General features: G+C 37.8%; 3 protein-coding genes across 4 annotated transcripts; 1 reads left to right on the forward strand and 2 right to left on the reverse strand.

Moving 5' to 3' along the window:
- Window positions 1-386: 386 nt before the first annotated feature.
- On the reverse strand, window positions 387-13,511 carry DCL4 (dicer-like 4). 2 transcript variants are annotated; one of them, XM_021953390.2, is made up of 25 exons: window positions 12,999-13,511; window positions 12,373-12,550; window positions 11,667-11,777; window positions 11,108-11,248; window positions 10,922-10,994; window positions 9,930-9,994; window positions 9,145-9,288; window positions 8,920-9,048; window positions 8,590-8,728; window positions 8,307-8,403; window positions 7,783-7,975; window positions 7,519-7,679; window positions 7,220-7,426; window positions 6,816-7,081; window positions 6,414-6,688; window positions 5,908-6,338; window positions 5,582-5,682; window positions 4,824-5,029; window positions 4,481-4,690; window positions 3,413-3,874; window positions 2,989-3,261; window positions 2,246-2,572; window positions 1,306-1,624; window positions 1,109-1,223; window positions 387-959 (listed from the first exon to the last, which is right to left on the reverse strand). In XM_021953390.2, the coding sequence occupies exons 1-25, from the start codon at window positions 13,124-13,126 to the stop codon at window positions 800-802; spliced, it is 4,911 nt and encodes a 1,636-aa protein (XP_021809082.2). In that variant the 5' UTR covers window positions 13,127-13,511; the 3' UTR covers window positions 387-799. The 2 variants fall into 2 exon arrangements, with proteins under 2 accessions (XP_021809082.2, XP_088112146.1); XM_088256020.1 differs by having other exon boundaries at window positions 1,109-1,235.
- Window positions 13,512-14,695: 1,184 nt separating this feature from the next.
- LOC148293421 (uncharacterized) lies at window positions 14,696-16,605 on the forward strand. Its single transcript, XM_088244180.1, has 2 exons — window positions 14,696-15,536; window positions 16,466-16,605. Exons 1-2 carry the CDS (start codon window positions 14,718-14,720, stop codon window positions 16,520-16,522), a joined length of 876 nt encoding a protein of 291 aa, XP_088100306.1. The 5' UTR covers window positions 14,696-14,717; the 3' UTR covers window positions 16,523-16,605.
- A 23-nt stretch (window positions 16,606-16,628) lies between these two features.
- Window positions 16,629-20,152, reverse strand: MOL1 (Leucine-rich repeat transmembrane protein kinase family protein). Its single transcript, XM_021953338.2, has 2 exons — window positions 17,590-20,152; window positions 16,629-17,200 (listed from the first exon to the last, which is right to left on the reverse strand). The coding sequence occupies exons 1-2, from the start codon at window positions 20,150-20,152 to the stop codon at window positions 16,857-16,859; spliced, it is 2,907 nt and encodes a 968-aa protein (XP_021809030.1). The 3' UTR covers window positions 16,629-16,856.
- Window positions 20,153-20,416: the final 264 nt, after the last annotated feature.

The raw sequence follows: 20,416 nt of genomic DNA on the forward strand, positions 1-20,416 counted from the left end.
GAGGGATGGAGTATCTTTTTGGCGGGAAGGATTGGCGGGAAATTTGTGGTGGGGTGAGTTGGCAGTAGCACGTGACTTTTATAATACCCGTCGGATCAAGATATATGACTGTTAAAATGACTGTAGACAGGGTGTAATATTTTGGCGAAGTCAAAATAATGTTGTGTAGTTCTATGATTCGTAATTCGTGTCATACGTTCCAATTAAGTTTTGCTACATATTTTTATTGTTGTATTGTTCACAAAAATTGAATAAATAAATAAATGCCAGTTTAATTATGAGCTTGATTAGGCAGTAATTATCTTGTACATTGGTTCTGCTGGGATATTTATAGGAGTCCTTTGCCTTCCGCACACAATGAGTCTCTATAGTAATAATCACTCATAATTAGCATACGTGTATGCATGTAGATATGAATATATGTTTGTACAAATGTTCTCTTGTCGAGTGTATGGAAACGTTCTATATATATGAAAATGTGGTATATGTATGAAAATGTTCTCGCTATATATGTATGAAAATGTTCTCTTGCCAAACACTCTGGCTCGTTGTGTTGTCACGTTGTCAATCTGAATCATTAATTTCACATAATTAATGATTAAGATTGACAATTTGACAACATAACGTGCCATATTGATTGGCAGAAGAACATTTTCACATATGCATATATAGACGCACACATGCACTTTTTCTAGAATCAGGCATCTATCTTCGTGTTCAGCACACAACTCACAATCATCAACAAAAACAAAAATTGTTCTCTGGGTTCCAGTCTCCAGGGCAAAAGATTGTGACCATTTTAGTCACTACTACTTATGTACCCTCCGTTTCTCAAGTACCAAAGTGCCCCTTCTGCTGCATGCTCTGCTGCTGCCTTCTTGTTCCCATGAGGTGATCCAAAACACTCTAATATCATATCTGGAGCTTCTTCTATCTTTACTACAACCTTGAAGGTGAACCTGTAAAGGGTTTGAATTGAGTGTATAAGAAAACAGTATAGAAGTTAACTGCAAATTTTTCACTTGAAAAAAGATCTTACTACCAGTAACAACCCTAAACCCGAAAATACACACACCTTAGTATTATCGCTATAATATGATAGACTTACAATTTTAAGTGGCTTGGTCCTTCTTCATTGCAGCATTCAAACAAAGGCGGTTCCCAATAGTTAGCAGCACAGATTTCATACAAACGAGCTCTTGCTGTTGCTTCGTGTGACCCACCTGGAAGATTTTCTGAGAGTAAGAAAATTTGAAAAATACTCCATACTTGATACCCTACTAATACAAGAAACATTAACAGTACCTCTGGCTTGTGAGTTAGCATCACAGCTGGGATTTCCCCTGGTCTCACTTGGTTGTATTTTGACTGCTTCAAATGAAGGTGGGGGTTGCAGTACAGGTTTAATGCAGGAGGAGTCACCATTTCTTTCTTCTTTGATATGCATTTTGGAATTAAAATTTCTGCGGCTAGGTTCTTGTACATTTAATTTGTCAAATCCAATCACATCAGGAAGCACAACATCTATTGGTGTCTCGTCATATCCGATAAGTTTAGCTTCCATCTCATTGCTTGACTTTAAGACTTCCTCCAAAGATTTTGTCTTGGGTATATTTCCTTGAGCCTGCAATTCCAATAAATGAGCCCCAAAATTAGAAGTTAATCACATCAAATCTAAGTGAAATAAGTATTGTATCCCCCCAAAAAAGGGAGATTGTCTGCTTATCCTAGTATCGTAAGTCACAATGTTCAATATAAAAGGTCATACTTATGTGTATTTAAAACGTACTATATATTATAAATAAGGTATTGGGACAATCGATGAGGCAGTCCTTTATGTTTATGGCTTCGTCTCAGAACTTAACAGTTCTAGCAAAAGAAAGTATCTTCAGAGACAAAACAGCAGGTCTAAACAAGATAATCACTATAAAAATAAAAATCAAAGGCGTCCCAAATCACAAAAGGAAGCCAATAATGAGGTACCATCAAAGATGGAGCAGTACATCAAAACGTTGGTGCAATAAGATGAAAACAATTTCATTATGTGAAATTTCTGCTTGCTCATTATGTGCATGATAAAAGTGGGGTAATATTTTCGAACCCAAACTCAGATGGCCCTATGCAAATAGAAGGCATCCCTCATAACATGGGTGGGCTGGAACCAAGGTGAGCCACCTGGGTCCGTCTCTTGGTTAGACACAATATAATCAATGTAGAATGAAGAACACAAAGCATACAGTTTTACCTTCAACTTGGCGAAAATCAGTTTTGCACAAATTCTAATAGCATCCTTTTTGTTCAAGCCAGTTGAGGAAGCAGTTGCACAAACATTATTCCCCTCCACTGTTGCCTGAATTGAATATGTTTTACCCTTCTTTGATGGTAAAAACCGAAGATCCCATGTATGAGCCTGGCAAAGTTCCCGTAGTTCCCTAATAGGACTAAGCTGCAAGCTGGAAAAGCTCATGATTGGTTTCAGAAAGGATAACATTATCTCCCAAACACGATTCAAATTGAACCCTGTATCAAGAAGAATTGCACCCAGACAGGACTCCACCAAGTCGCCCAGAGCCTGAAGCATTAATTTTAATCATTAAAGATTCAGATGAAGAATTATTACTAATTCAAAGGCATGCTTCAATTCATCTAAACAAAGGAGAAAAAAAATCCAGAGGTATGCTTCTTCCCGCCACTCAAAATGAAAGGATATAAACAACTTTATTTACAAAGTTTCCTGTTAGTAGACCATACTATATGAAAGAGGATGGCACTGGAAAAAAATAAATAAATTATATTTTCCAAGCATGACACTTTAATGTTGATGGTGTACATTTTATGACTCCATGTTATTGATTGCATATACAGGAAATATCACCTAAAAATAAAAAATGCATTGGATGGAAGTTTTCCTTTTTAATTATTGTAATAGACTTGGCATGGCATGGGTTTACTTCTGAAAATTAGTAACATGGAAGTCTGAATGCATACCTTTGGACATTTTGGCCCATCAAGAAGACCCCTTTCTGATGCAGGGGTGTCAATGAAGTCCACATAAACTTTTATAGCCTCTGAAAGGCTACTGGAATCACAGATAAGAAATTTGTGGAAGGACCGATCTACTGCAACATTAGCAAAGGCTTTATTATTCACAGATACTGATCTCAAATCTGTCAATTGACCAGGCTTCAACTTTGGATAAACTGAATACAGGTATGAGGTGATCAAGTAATCCAAGACGGCATCTCCAAGAAACTCCAATCTCTGATCAAAACCATCAATGCAAAGCAGATTGAAGCGGGCATAATATGAATTGTTACAAGTGCAGGCTAGTATGACAAGGTTATTAAGCAGATAGGAAAATGTTTATGTTCCACAACCACAACTGAAGCAAAAATGACTATAGAGGGCATACCTGATAGCAGCCTCCTCCATGCTTGTTGTAAGAAGGATGTACAAATGCCTGTAAGAGCAAACCTTTGTGGACAAACTGATACCCTAATGAATTTTCAAGGGCAGCAATGTCCATGCAAGCAGATAGTGGGATGTATCTAGTGCTTGCTATGCATACTTCGGTAACTTGTGATGGTTCAAAGTCTACTTGTATGCCAATCCATCTAAGAAATGCAGTTGCAGCTTTAAAGCCACTGTCAACTACGAATGCTCCAATAAGGGATTCAACAACATCAGCAATGGTTTTCTTATACAACCAATGGTGACCCTTACTACATCTGACCTCACTAGAATTTGTGTGATTTACACTACATAAACCTTGAGAATCAATAGCTCCTATTGTCTCCTTCCCACAAATTCTTGGGCAAGGACGGCCTAAAGCAAAGAACTGAGAGGGTTCAAATGACTGATCCCGTATGTATACCTGAAAAAAAGAGCAATGCACTATAATTGAAGAAAAATAAAAAACCCTTAAATGCAAAAAGTGCTTTGTTTTTCACTGAATGATCTCAATGTGAGTGTAGAACATTTAGCATAGGTAAGAGGAAGCAAATTTGCCAAAGATTTTTCAAATTAAACAAGTTGGGAGGTCCCTGAACCAGAGAGAGGACAGCATTAGGCAGAAATAAAACACTTCCATGTCAAACTCCTTTATTTGTACAGATGATCATTACTTCCACAGAATAGTCCTAACAATTTAATTCACGTATTTATTTCTTAAGCACTTCGGAGATAGCATGTTTGTCACCTATCATCCCGGTTGGAATGAGACCATGAGCATTAGCATCAAAGGGTTGATTTTATTTGTAGTTATCAATTTCAGACCCCATATAGAAACATTCAAAGATCACTAATTGTTAAAAAATCGCTAAAAGATAATTAGAAATTAAAGTATAAAGTAATTACAGAATATCAAGCAGAGGCAGAAGCATACAAAACCAAAAATATTTTGCAAATTAAAAAGATCATAGATAAACGAAATTTAGAAAATAAGAATCATTTCCAAAAATAAAATAAAATAAAATCATACCTGCAAGTTGCTTCTTGTGGCTAGCTTGAATAAATTGGAATTGTTTACCACATTAGAACGTTTCCTTGTTAGTCCACCTTCATCAAGGGAATTGTGCAAAAGGAAAAAGTGTCGTCCAACTGCAAACTTGAGGAAAGCATCACCAAGTATTTCAAGCCTTTCAAGGGAAAATCGCTCCTGGCACTTCTCCGTTGTGAGTGCTTCTAGAACCTTGTATGAAGATTCAACGCCGCAGGATTCAGATTAGTCATTTGAAGATTTGGGTAGTGCAATGGCCAAATTAGACCAATAAAGTATTTATCAAAGCCAAAACTCCAAATAATATTACAGAGAAAGGCCTTACTCTCTCAGCAGTAACCTCAGCTCCCTCCGGGAAAGAAACAGATAATACATGCTTCAGTTCGATGGCAACAAGCAAGTTTTCTAGACGGTGCATGATTGATGGTAACAAAGATATTGAACTCCCGATATCTTTTGAAAAGCCTAATACCTTCAACTCGCAAAGCTCAGGAGGCAAGTCAATAAAATACTCATCTAGTTGTTGAGGTCCTGTTTTGATAACATTAAAAACTTCAATATTATTACTTAAGTGGAAAACACTCACAAACACAAACAAATGCAATAAACATTCAGATGAGTCCAAAGTCAAACAAAAGGCCATTCATTATAATTGATATTCTCATGGGAAAGGAAAAAGGGAAGGAATAAAATTAGGAACCTAAGCTGGAATGAAAGTACTTCAGCCTATTGAAGTTGAAGATTATAATCATATATGTGTTTCTTGTAAGCACATAAATATCTTCATTCTATGATGCACATTAGTATTTAGTAATACTCAATTCACATCAAGGCCATATTTCTTCACAAACAACATAAATTACATACTGAATCACTTTCCACTCTTTCTTTTTGGAAATTCTGTTACTGTTCTATAGATAACCATAGTTTTTTCTCCTCTAACATTAAAAAACACAACTTTACTGCATCATTCAGCATAACATGTATACGCATGAGAATATGTATGCATGTATAGATGTAAGTATGTATGCATGATTAGTATGACAAAAATGAAGCAATCTACAAGGCAACACTTCAAATTACCTGAATCTTCTTGCTTTCGGTTGTGTAGCAAATTGTGCAAACAGAAAAGTGGTTTGGCATGCAGAAGCTGTTGCTCAGGGTATTTAAGATGAATGTGAAACCTGTTTGGAACATTTAAGCAAAATTCCCATGATTAATAAATGAGAAGTAAAATCTGTAAAAAGTATAGCGCATTAACGTAAGATGGATGCCAAAATTCATGTATAAAATCCCTTCAAATTCTTTCCAATAACCAGAAATATATGGAACAAGGTAATATAACATTGCTCAGAATGAATTCATGCTGACATTAATGGATTCAAGGGGACAGAAAATCAGTTACCTACTTTTTAATTAAATGATCCACATAGCTTAAAGTGCCTGAGTCTTTATATGGGCTGTAGGCATTCCTTTCTTGAACAACATCAGTGATGAAATAAAATGTACTCTTATATGGGGCATAGACTAAACTATTCTTAACATCACTTATGCTTTTGAAACCTGATGCAAGTCGTATATCCGAAGGATGACTTTTCCTGCCCAAAGCATCTCCTGGAGCCCTGAAAACTGGAGATGATAAACATTTTTTGATAGTCCTCCAATCTATGCTTGCTATCTTATAATTGTTACCCAAAATTACAGGAAGCAACAGGTAGAATGTAGATGAGCTTGATCGACTAAAATCATGCTTTCCCAATGGAACAAACTCAGAAACAAATTCTGTCCGGTCAAGAACAAGCTTGAGGAACATTTCTTGAAAATTTTGTGCCAGCAATATCTGCAAAAAAGAAATTCAGAATGGTGAGAGAGAGACAAAAGCAAAAATATTATTTTTCTGAAAGTAACTGTCTACCTCATCTTTGCCAAATTCTGCAAATCCAGATGGGACTAACTCAGTCATAACAGATCTACTATGAGCCAGATGAAGATCAAGTTCCATTGTTTCAGCTTCTACTGGTAGGGGTGCCTTGACAAATAGACAGAAGCTTTTATAGATCCTATCCTCAGGAACAGGGTTAAATTTTAGATAATACGAGCTGAGGGAAACATGATCCTCCAAATTACTCCATGGCTCTTTTAGAGCAGCAGGAACTAGCATTTCATGCAGTTCTGCTCGTGAATCCTCATCTGGCATAAATGGAGACAAAGGGAATTGAATTAAAAATAATAATAAAAGAAACCTGTGAGAATGTGAAGGTGAAAATGTCCCACATTCTCACAAAACAAAAGTCTTAAAAGTGAGTTGACGTTCAACCTTCGGTACTGTCAGAATCAGAAGAGTCTAGCATCAACTCCTCCACATTTGGATTGCTTTGCTGTGGTAAGAGATAGTCACTTAAGGCACCCAATTTATGCAATTCTTCAATGGCTTTTAGACAAGCATCCTTTTTGGCATCTTCCATTGAAGATTGTTGTGTACTGACAATTTGATGAATTGGAGCATTGGAAGGTAAAATTATATGACAAACAGTTCCCCCTAAATCATCAAGAAAAAAGAATTTTGGATTGGGATCAAAGTACCTGCAACAAGAAATACATCTCAACTCAAATTTATAATTATACAAGTTTTACACAGCTTTTCAAGTGAATGAAGTCATAGCCTATTTAGGAAATGGACAAAAGCAAATAAAAGGGACCAATTCAGCAACGAGGGCATACTCATCACGTGGAAGCTTTGAGCAATACTGGTGTAATAACGAGATGCTATATCCAGAACTGATGGAAGCACCAGATGAATCGACTTTATAAATCCTATCCTCTGAACCAATAAATGTCTCGCTGGATGTTCTGATAGCAATTTCCATGTTCATTTTATCTTCATCTTTTCTGAACTTTTCTATTAAATCTAACTCCTTCTGGTTGCCACTGCAACATAAAAAATAACAGTTACTCTGACTTAGAAAGGAAAAGGAACGAAAAGAATGGGCTAACATAAAACATACGCTTTAGAAAAGCACCTGTTTACCAAAAATGCATATTCAGATTGAGGCATCCGTGCACGACCTCGTGATTGTATAAAGCTAGCAACAGTTTCTGGAAGATCAAATCGTATCACAAGGCAGCAAGTCTGAATATCTAGTCCTTCTTCACCAACTTTAGTTGCAATCAATAGATTCAACTGTCAAATCAACAAACTAAAGGAATTAGATCCAGTCTCAGTCTGCAGAGGATCATATTATGTATATATAATTTATGGTTAACATAAAAATATTAACCATTACCTCTCCAGATCGGAACTTATCAAGAATGATGTTCATCTTCTTCCTTGACATACTCATCAATCGAGAGTGGACTCCTACAAGGAAATCACACTTCCAAGATGCAAGAAACTTTAGGCGTTGTAGTATGTATGACAAGGAACTCGCAGTAACAATCCTATTTACAAAAATTATGCATTTCATATTTTGTTGCAACCTGAAAAAAGGAAAAAATATATTTTAATTAAAAAGTTACTAACTACCACACATATGGTCAAGGATTTAAGGCAACGGAAGATTAGAGTAAGAGTAGATGTCTTAGTGAGCACGAAACCAATGATAAATAGTATGATATTTAGGGTCAGATGAAAAGTGATGACTGCATTCAGATTTTCCATGGTGCCATGCTTAAGTTTTTTGGGATTCTCAAAACCTTGGTATCAACCGCATGCTTCTCAGAAACTGCTTAAATGTTTCATTATCTTTCATGTGAAAGTCACAATGACAGAATTGTCATGGAAGACAGAGATGCTATCATAAATACCAACCTGAAGGATGAAAGAATTCCAATCAGACGTAAGAGCTTTCTTGAGAAAAATGGTTCCTTTAAAATCTCTACACAAGATAGATCAGCTGCAATGGCATCTATAGGAACGAAGAAAATAAAATTTCATTGTTAATATTACTATAAAAAAAATGTTGTTTCACAAATCAAACGTTGTTTCATTAATGATTATCGATCAAAATATAAAATGAAGTACAGTGAAAGTAGTGATCCACAGATAATTAGAACCACACAATACAATTGTATAAGGTTACACACTAGATTACCTCTCAAACAGTCAGTAGCAAGGATATCGTCAGCCTGAGTCAGATAATTAACACATACAGTATCATCACCATTATTTCCTTCCTCCTCCATTAGTTCATTCCGTTCAAAGTGGTCGCCATTCAGAAGAATATGACTAGCCTTCAAAAGGGAAACAAAAAAAGAAGGAAAGAGAATATAATTTTAAAATATTAAAAAATACAAAAAAATCTATTAAGAAAATACCAAATACAGTATTACTAATAAATATTCTCCTTTCTTGTGAGTAAAACTGACAGGAAGGAAAAAATAATTAGAGAAACCAATAAAAACATTATATTTAAGTTCCTTACTTTCAATGCTCCCCAAAGGCCAAGACTTTCCAAGCAAAATAGTATACTATCATGCATTCTGTTCAACAGTTTCTTTGCACTTCTTAGACTTTGGTAGTCATTCGTCTTCTTACTAAGTTCTTCTATACACTGTCAATGACAAAGCAAGAACCACGATAGAAAACAAAAACTTTGTGAACAAGTAAAAGTCAGTCTAGAACCAAAATAAATGTCAAAACAACATACCTGCCGTTTGATCTGCTCAAGCTTAGTACAATAAGAGGTATAGTGACTGGACGTGTTCCTTATAACAGGACCATAATCGTACACCATGATAACAGGAGAAGAGACAAAATAATCTAATTCTTCCTTATCTTCAACTGTATAAACCTACAAAATAAGGGCGAAGTTATGGATTAGCTATGAGAATCACAAGCACCAGAATCGTAACAGCAATAGTGCATGCCCAGCCACTGAAGAAAGCCAGCCCAAAGAGAATTTGGTTCCAAACTAATGAGCCACTTCTAGGGCATGTCTTGATATTTTGATCAGTCAATTATGCTATCCGTGATACTCAGTTATAAAAGCATTGGAATATGTACTGATGGAGAGACATTTAACTAAGAAATTTTAGTGCTATAGAGATTCTTTCATATTAACAGGCCAGTGCTTCCATTCTCTTGAACCTTTAGTCCAAAAAGGCTAAGCAGTTTTCAAAATGTTTACTGCTAATATTTTGTGACTGAAGGCATAGAATTCCCGATGTAGGATTCTATACTCTCAACAAGCTATAAAGAGAGTCATTGTTAACAAACTAGAGCTTAAAACCTGAATAGAAAGCCTTGGCATGGCAAGGATCATAATCAAGACCTTGTAAATATGTCAAACAAGAATACAGCCGTATGTTCCACAGGTCCTTGTAAACTAGATGGGTACTCCGGAGACACTATTTCTAGAATTACTTCAAAGAAAATAAAAGACAAGGATTCTAACCCATAAATATCTCAAATTTAAAAATTTCCACAACCCACCTTAGCATCAAGTAAACTTTCAAGACTATTGATGCTTTTTGATAAATTTGCTTGACTCGAAGCACCTGAAAGAGTAAACATGCATGTAAATATTGGGAAATTAAAAGACAAGTCTCACTCAAAAAAAAAAAAATCATTAGCATTCTAAAAATGATCAACAATGACTAGAAAACACACAAAATAAAGGATAATCATCAACCAGCAAGGCAGGAATCCAGGAGGTATGCCATAGAACAAGAAAATCAGTATAATAAAATACCATCTCCTTATAGATTCCTGGATGAAGCTTCTATTAGATCTTTCAACAACCTTTACTTCATTTGTTTGTGTATATCTAGCTATATTTGGACACAAAAGCAGCAAATGGACCGTAAAACAACAGTAAACCTCTTCCCCTCCCAATCCTAATGATGGGTGAAATGGACAAACCAAAAGATTTTAGCAGCTGCCTAGCTTATAATCATCTCCCAGCTGTAATGTTTACCTCTGGATTCATTGCTTGAGGTATTTAATCAAATTCTTATAAAAAATTAAATTATAAACTCGTTAAATTAAATTTTTACAGAATATATACCCACATTGAATCATCCAAGAATGTAAGTACTACCATTTCCCAGGAGATGATTTAAATACTTCATAACCGTATATAAACCAATAAAAAAGAAGTTTATTTGTACGAACCCATGCTATATTAAAGAAGTATACAAAAATGTTTCCAATTTCCTTTAATGATAGAAGGGACTCTAACCACCTCTTTGAAGTTCCTATATGGCATGGCATCTGGTTTAAGACAAAGATACTTCAGTTCCACACAAGTTAGGGTATGAATGACATGTAATCTCACTGGAACACTTGTAGCAGGCACGTAAGGATGTTACAATTATTTATGCCTGATAAATTCTAAATTGATATGATGACAGAACTGACCATTGTGATCAGCATGGGGTAAACGTTCATAGGGTACAACATTTATAACTTTGAACGAAAATTACCTTTCCCTACAACCGGAGACGCAGTCATGCCAAATATACGGGGAAGTTTGGTGTCATCAGTTTTGTAGAACAACTGTGGACAAAATTTGTTAAGGTACCACATGTCAACAAATCAAACTAAGTCTCATAAAATGCAGATTAGGATTTGTGTTGTACAGGTAGTGGAAGTGTTTGAGAACTCTTTACTTTCATAATTTCTGCATAGGGATGGTTGCTTTGGACTTGAGCGTGATGACACTCATCAAAAATCAACAATGCAATTGACTCCATCTTAATGAAACAGTGATATAAGTTACGTAGCAGTATTTCAGGGGTCATAACAAGAACCTGCACAAAGAAATCAACACAAATGAAAATATAATTCTAATTGATCGAGAATTGTGAGAGCTGTATCAAAACTGGTAGAAAGAAGAATTATAAATAGTTTTCACAAAGCTAGAAAATTCTATACATTCTAAACAATGCAGAAATTTTAGAAAATTCTAATTGCTTAAAGTAAATTCCACTTGGTAACTTGATAGGAAGCGGATGATATCTCACTCATCTTGGCCTTCTCTAAGTTGATCTAATAGCACTAATATCTGAAAGGAAAAGATGTAGTAGTATACATATATCTGGCCATGTGAGTGTGGAATTACAGACACATGCAACATCAACTTTAAATCTATTAGAGGGTGAAAAATTCCTTGTGTGAGGAAAATATAAATAATTATAAATTTTCAGATCAATCAACTAACATTATTACCTCATATTGTTCCATCTCTTTCTCCCAATCTCGATGATTCTTAAATTGGTTAGAGCTTCCACAATAGATCCCAACCTTGAAATCAAGGGAATCTTCTATAACTCTGGCTTGCTGCAATTTTTTAATAAATGAATAAACCATGTAGTGATGGAAATCAAAATGTACATGTTTTCTCACTAACATTGTAATTTCTACCAAGAAAAATAAGGGTATATCAAAAGATTCATACAAATGTAAACTTGTTAATCTGTGCCAGGCCTTGATTGAATCACCATACAGAAATAGCATTATTAGCATTAAGAAGTCATGGGAAGATAATAGCAAGAACATACAGTTTAGATTGGAAGGACTCACACAAGTATTTTTGTGCGTGTCTAATATAATAAAAATCAAATACTTTTTCATTGCGAGGTATTATTGAATAGTGATGTGGTGAGTTTGACAAAACACACCATGGAACTCTTTACAAAATAGCTTCTTCTGAGTTAGCACGGAACGCGACTGTTAAAATCCAAACCCAGTTAGTCCAACTGCTATAAGAGTCAAGTCTCCAGGGCACACCTCTATATTGTTTCGGAATAAACCACTAACCACCAGTTAGCTACAAGTTGCATCTCAAAGACTCAAACTTAAAGGTAACCAAATATTGCAACGAAAAATATATTATCGAGTTGTACAGAATAGAAAGGGTAGAAGAGCATATCACCTGTTGAACCAGAGCCACTGTGGGCGCAAGAAATATGCATTTGTTCTTTTCAGGTTTGCGTATCAAGTGGCCCAACTCGTATATAAGCAAGACCGCTATGTGGGTCTTCCCACAACCAGTCCCTAGATATACAATTATATTCTCCTCTAAAGCTCTCTTGCATAGCTCCAATTGATACCTTTAAAATGAAAAATTAGAAGAACTATAATTAGAAACAAAAACATATGGGAAAAAAATAATAATAATAAACCTAGAAAACAGCGTCTTGATATTCAAGTTCAAAATCAAACATAAAACCCAGCATTTCATTCATGCTTTCTGATAAGAAGCATTTGGTTTATGTCATTGGTAAAGAAAACTTCTCACAACAAAAAAAACAAAAAACCACATCTTACAGAAACACGAGTGATAAGTCTAATGGGAGCATTACTTTTCCGTAACTAAAACTCAATATCTCAGATTTTCCTACGTTCACCTTTATTTTCCTCCACATTTCACAAGAGCAAAACAGAGAAAAAGTAATGTGCACAAAAATAAATGAAATGAAAGAAAATGCAGGAATAGCGAAAAAAAAAAAAGAAGCAAAATCAAGTTAACAATGTAGTGGAGAGAGGAGCCAATCATACTTTCTGGCGACCTTCCTCGGGTCCTTGTCTGACTTCAGAGCTCCAGCACCCGATTCAACCCGATCATCATCAGCCCCAGAAGAGGCACGCTGATCAGACGGTGAAGAAGTAGAACCAGCGTCGTCCATGCTACTGGCGGTGAGAGGATCGGCTTCGCAGTTAGGCGTTGAACTTGAGCGTTGGCCGAAGCAGTGCGTGAGGCTCTGAGAGAGTGTTGTTTCTTGTTGCGATCAGGTTGCGTGTGCGCTGTGTGCTTGTGATTCGGTGTGTTCGTACTTCGTAGCGTAGGCAACCTCTGCTGCTGCTGCTGCTTGCGAAGGGCGTTGGTTTTGGTTGCCTCTACTTTTCTTTTCTTTTTTTTTCGGTTACAAGGAGACCTTTACTTTTCATTTTTGCCTTGACTAAGCACAACTTTGAGTGGGTCCGGGTCTGCACTGCACTCTGGATTATGATTTTTTGTATTAGAGAGCTGACTAATAGACTTGCTAAGTCTAATCGTATCACTCTCCTCCCGGGTTTTCTTGCATTTTCAAAATTGCTTGTGATAAGATCCTATAAATAATCAAGTGAAGAACAAATGCTTTGCCTTAAGCATAGAAATTCTTTTGCATACTACTAGGGTAAAGAATGTATCTTTTTGTATTAACAAATGCTTGCCTTAGCATAGAAATTCTTTTGCATACTATAAGGGTAAAGAATATATCGTTTACAACCTAATTAGCAAGTGACACGATAAATGTTAACACATGAGAGGACGAATGTCAAGTGAAAATAAGGAATCTTTTGTAATAATTGATCACCTAACTTAAATAGCACGTGAAAGGGTGAAGTGTAACTCCTTTGCATACTATAAAAAGTAAAGAATATATCGTTTGTAATAACTGATCACCTAATTAGCACATGATACGATAAATGTTAACACGTTTGAGGACAAATGCGAAGTGAAAATAAGGTATCTTTTGTATATATTGATCACCTAAACATCAACCAACACGTGAGAAAAAAAGGTATATATAATAATTCATCACACTTAACTTACATGACGTACATTTATCATCTCATATGATAGCGTACTTGATATTGTTTTATTGTAAGTTGTAACTTGATATCGTAATTTTTATTAATTTGTAATGCAATTTCATAATAGTTTGATAACATGACCAACACGTATGAGAGTGAATGAATAATAAGGACATCGTATATATTCTTTATTTTTTGTCAAGGACATCGTATATATTCATGTTAGTCGTTAATTTAACATATGCACCTAATTTGCATCATTATTTTCTTCCATTGACACCAAAATATACATGATGTTAATTATGGATTATAAATCTATATTGATGATTGATGTTACATATCACAATATATATATATATATGTATTCCAAAAGTCATGTGTGAAAGAAGTCCATGCAATTTCTTAGCCATTCACATATAACCTTGAAAAGATAAATACTTTTAAATTAAAAACTAGTTTGATCATGATGAATAATTTAAAATGACTTGATGGTCGCTCCAAATTCCAACGACTTTGCAAATTATCTCAGTTATTTTTCTTTAGTTGGGTCGGGTACTAGTTTGGGCTTGGGTCTGGGCTTTGCTTTGACTAGTGACGCTTTCCATGGGCTAGCATTTACCATGTTGCCTCCTGCTTTTGGGCTGTTATGGATTAAACATTTTGCCGGCAAACAAGGTTTTGCTTCAGCAACAGAGCATCATGAGCGTGCCCACAGCCACACCCACAGTTGCCTTCACCACCCCTCCAAACTACGCCGCCAGGCTGGCCCGCCTCCTCGCCCTCAAAGGCTTCAACCCCATCTCCTCTCCCACGCTCATCGTCCAGTCCACCCCATCCACCATCTCCGCTCTCAAACCCTACCTCTCGCCACCCCCTTCCCTCGACCTCTTCTCCGCCATCGCCTTCCCTTCACGCACCGCAATCACCTCCCTTTCCGCCGCCGCCGCCGACATCAATCACCCTCTCCTGTCGCCGCACGGCGATGCATTCATTATCGCTGCGCTGGGCAAGGACGCCGAGCTCATGAACGACAACTTCATCCATAAGCTCAGTTCAAATCCTAACCGGGTTAGAATTTTAGTCCCTCCTACTGCGACTCCGAGCGGCTTAGTTGAAGCGCTAGGAGACGGACGCAATCGGAGGGTGTTGTGTCCAGTCCCGGTCGTGGTGGGACTGGTTGAGCCTCCTGTGGTCCCTGATTTTCTCCGAGACTTGGAGGCCAAGCGTTGGGTTCCGGTTAGGGTTAATGCGTACGAGACGCAGTGGGCCGGGCCGTGGTGCGCTAAGCAAGTGGTGGAGACGATTGAGGAGGGAGCGTTGGATGCGATGGTGTTCACGAGCACTGCGGAGGTGGAGGGCTTACTGAAGAGCTTCAAGGAGTTTGGGTTGGATTGGGAGATTGCCAAGAAGAGATGTCCCAAGATGTTGGTTGCGGCCCACGGGCCCATCACGGCGGCTGGGGCCCACATGCTTGGGGTTAGGGTTGATTTGGTGAGCTCTCAATTTGATAGCTTTCAAGTAGACCTGGCAATATTGCACACGACCCGTTGACACGACACGAATTCGCACGAAATTATCAGTATTTGGGTTGAGCTTAATGGGTCGGGTTGAAAACGGGTGAACCCGTTAGCCACCCGTTAAGCTAACGGGTCGTGTTGGGTCGAAAACGGGTGAACCCGTTACACCCGTTAGGGAGGTTAGTTTTGTAATTTTGCAAAATTTCTTTTCTTTTCTTCTTCACCTTTTCCTCTTTTTTTTGGGTGAGTTCACCTTTTCCGCTTTAGCTTTCTCTTTCCGTGTCCTTTTCTTCTTTCCTTTTTTTCCTTTTCTTCTTCCTCTCCTTTTTTTCTTCTCTTCTTCTCTCCACTCAACAGACTCCTCCAGCTCTTCCTCTCCTTTTTTTTCTTCTTCTCTTCTTCTCTGCTTCTCTCCACTCAGCAGACTCCGTCAGCCCAGCCACTAGAGTCCACCAACGAGCCCAGCCACCAGAGTCAGCCAGGGAATAAGGAGGAGGTATCTGGGTCGAGTTCCACAGATTGAATTTTCTTTTTCCTCAGTTTCTGTTGTTGTTGGGTTTTATTATATTTGTGAGAGAGATATATACTATTTTGGGGTGAGAAGATTGAAATGTAAAGGGAAAGAGGGAAGAAAGGTTAGGGTTGGGGTTTGGGGGAAAAAGGACAGAGAAAGTGTTGGCTAGCTGGGTAGAGAAGCTGTGCTTTGATGTTTTTTTTTTTTTTTTTTTTTTTTTTTTTTTTTTTTTTTTTTTCTGGTTTATTCTTAACGGGTTAACGGGTCGTGTCGGATATTCGCGAATTGTAACGGGTCGTGTTTGGGTCTAATATTTGTCACCCGTTAACTTAACGGGTCGTGTTCGTGTCAACCCGTTAAGAAAACGGGTTGACCCGTTAACGACCCGGAACCCGCTAAAACGACCCGTTTGCCAGTTCTACTTTCAAGGCGTCGTTGATGCTTTACACACTGAGATTTCAAGGCTGAGTTAGATTTGAAGCAAAAGTCTCATGGAAAAAGATTTTGCATGTAACAGTGTAATGTTAATGTGAAACAACAGCTTCTGTTAACTTAACACCAAGGGCTATGGAAATTGGAAAAACACAACAAACTTATACTATTATTATATTATATTTATATGCCATTATTAATATTAAAATTAATATTATACAGCCAAAAACATTTCTAATGCTTATGATAGAAACAAGCTAGAGAACAACAAATTTACTACAAACAGAAACAGCCCACTCCCTCAGTTAAGTACTTCATCTTGTATATATATATATATATATATCTTTGTTTTTAATTGGTAATATGCATCTAAAATCATAATCCTGCTGCTGCTGCTTCAAAAGTCGGGTTATTTTTCTTGTTGCTTTTCCACTCTGATAAAAGCTTTAAGGTATTCTCCATTGATGGCCGATCAGATGGCCTACTCCTAGTGCAAAGTGTAGCAACCTCGAGTACCAGTTTTATCTCCTCTCGCACTGGAACGTTGGTACCAACTTCATTCTCATTGTAAATTTCTCTCAGAACAACTTCTCTTGACTTGCTCTGTATGCTTGCTCCTGAATTCGTCAACCTGCCATTGCTTAAAATTTCCAGCATGATCTCCCCAAAGCTGTATACATCCCTGTATAGCTCCTCTTTTGTGGCATTATTGGTATCACCTGTTCAAACATTTACAAAGAAAGTTTTCAACAACTGCTTTTGGGTCCAAACAAAAGAAGAAAATGAATAATGATAGAGGCTAATCGCAAAAGAAATCAAGGTGTTCAGATAATTCTCTTTCACAGCTTCTAGATTTGCTAGTCTTCATTGTATCAGGTGACTGACTCTACTTTTATGCACATCACAATCTTTTTTGTTAGGACTTGAGTTCCAGAGGGTTAAATACTTAAGGTTGCTCAGGTATATATATTGTCTACTTTGGTTATGGAACTGGTAATGGAAGGCCTTAAATTATATGTTTGGCATGGCAGGGTAAAACTTTTTGAAGACAACTATCACATAATTGATGATCTCTACTACACGAAAGAACACATTTTGTTATGCATACCTGTATCCCTTTTGGAAGTTGCTGCTGCAAATGAACCTTTGTTCAACTCGAGCAGATGCTTGAACCCGAATTCTGTCAACTGAGGTTCCATATTTTCATCAAACACTATATTACTCGACCTCAAGTCTCCATGAGCAATTGCAGGATAACAGTCATGGTGAAGGAAGCATAATCCCTTTGCGATGCTGATCACAATTTTGTACTTGGCTGCCCATTCCCTTTTCACTCTTATCTTTTCAGCCAAGTTTCCACTGGGGGTGTAATCGTACAAGAGATAAGCCAGATGCTTGTTGTAGCAAAATCCGAGCAATCGAGCTAGATTCTTATGCCTTGCATTCCCTATTTGGGTAATAAATTCCAACATAACTCCCGTTCTCTTTGCTTCCCATTCAATCTTCTTCACTGAAACTGTGATTCCTGTGGGCAGAACTGCTTTGCATGCTGAAGCTGACAATGGAGGCAGCGCATCCATGGATTCTCTAGAACTGAAGCTCATCAATACATCATTTGCTGTGAATTGAGGAAGTCCAGCAAATGAGATCATCTTCCATTGGCTTTTGCTGCCTCTTTGGATATAAATTATCCCCAGAATTGATAGAGTAATGAACATAATTACACCTGCACACAGTAGCATGACCCATATAAGCTTCCCGGCGCCTCTGCTTCCAAATATCGCCACCGAACTCGGACATGGTCTCAGAGGTTTTCCACATAGCTTTGGATTTCCAATGAATGCGCTACTTCCCATTGCTCTTAATAGCTTTGCAGAGGGAATGGTTCCAGAAATATCATTGAAAGACACATTTAGAAGTAATAAGCTCGAAGAAGAACCAAACTTGGTAGGTATTGGTCCATTGAAACTATTATGTGACAGGTCTAGGACACCAAGGGTAGGAACACCTGCAAGCTCCTCAGGTATATGACCTGATAAATTATTGTTAGCTAAAGCAAACCTCTCAAGAGCCTGGCAGTTAGAAACACTTTCTGGAACAGTTCCTTCTACACTGTTCATGCTCAGTTCAACAACAGATATGGATTTGCAGTTTTGGAATGGGGGAAGATAGCCAATGATACCACATGAAGATGCAGAAAAATTCTGAAGAAGTGGCGAAGACCATATTTGTGCAGGAATTGTGCCCCCTAATTCTGGATTATTAGAAACATTGAAGTACTCAAGCTTGGGAGCTTGTGATATATCTATTGGAATCCCACCAGTAAGCTTGTTCCCAGATAAGTCAACATATGTGATATCAGGAAGACGGCTAAATTTCAAAGGGATCTCACCTGAGAATGAGTTATCTTCAAGTCGAAGACGAACAAGAGAAGAACAATTGGAAAGAGATGTGGAAAGACCGCCTGTAAAATTGTTTGAAAAGAGCATCAACTTAAATAGCACACCTTGCAAACAGATATCTGGTGGAATGCTGCCATTGAAGTTGTTTGTAGAGACATCCACCCACTTGAGGTTTGAGTTCCTGCCCAAGCTCTGTGGAAGGTTCCCAGTGAAGAAATTGTTCCATATAAGAAGAGTCTCTAGTGACGGAAGCTCTGCAATTCCTTCAGGAACTGTGCCACTCATGTCATTGTAAAAAAGACTGAGCAGTCTAAGGCTCTTCAACTCTAAAAGGCTCTCGGGGATAGGCCCAGAAAGCAGATTATCAGAAAGATCCAAGCTTGTGAGAGGCCCGATTTTGCTAAATTCCCCTGGTAGCAAACCACTGAGCTGGTTTCTGAAGAGAAAAAGTGACTCAAGCTTGGTGAGATTGCCAAGTTCCCTTGGTATTGAGCCGGAGAGGTTTGCATAAGCAATATCAAGATACTGAAGCTCACTCATGTTGCCCAATTGCGACGGGATGCTTCCCTGATAAAAATTGTAGCCAATCTCCACATGGGTAACTGTTTTGAGCTTGCCCAGTTCTGGCGGTATGCTTCCACTGATCATATTCCCTGCAAGATGAAGAAACTCCAGGCTCTTGAAAGAACCATATTCTGATGGGATTGGTCCCTTGAAATAACTTCCAGCTAAATTGAGGACCTTGAGATGTGGAATCTGTGAAACCTCAGTAGGCAATGACCCTGAAAAGCTGTTGCTAAAGGCATCAAGCACAACCAAGTTTCCAAGACCCGAGACTCCACCAGGAAAGTGACCAGAAAAGTTGTTTCTGCTAATGTCCAAGCTTCTCAGACTGGTGAGGTTGAAAATTCCCACAGGGAGCTGGCCAGAGAATGAGTTGTAACTGAGGTTGAGATCAACAAGCTCAGTGAAGACGTTAAATTGCTTTCCAGAAATTGCACCACCAAGCATCTTCATTGACAGGTCTAAACCAGTAACAGTGGAGTTCTTGTTACATTTGACACCAGACCAAGAACATGCGTAGATTTTCCCAGATGGGTTATTTCCGGAAGGCACAAACCAGTCTTCCAAACTACCATGGTCATCTACAAGCTCAGATTTTAAGCTCAGAAGGGTGTCTGAGTAGAGATCAGCTGCTGAAACCGCCACAAAGAACATCAAAGGGACAAGCAGAAGATTTAAGTAGAAGAAGCAATGAAAAATCTCCATCGGAACTCGCAGTGGAGATGAGAGAGGGACAATTTTAGAGACCCAAAGAAAGAAAAATGTGTCAGATTATTATAAGGTATCCGTTTGTTTTGGTGAGACTTTAGCGAGAGATGCATGGGAACTAGCGAAAGGAGGTGGGCTCAACAAAGAAAGGGAATGGTGACTGGCTGATATACTTTTGATTAGTTGAAATGAGAATATAATAATTAAATTGTATATTGGGTTGCTTTTGGGAGCAAAAGGGGACCTCTATTTGCTTTGGGT

Source organism: Prunus avium, chromosome 7, assembly GCF_965620075.1.
Source record: "Prunus avium chromosome 7, drPruAviu1.hap1.1, whole genome shotgun sequence".
Lineage (NCBI taxonomy): Eukaryota > Viridiplantae > Streptophyta > Magnoliopsida > Rosales > Rosaceae > Prunus > Prunus avium.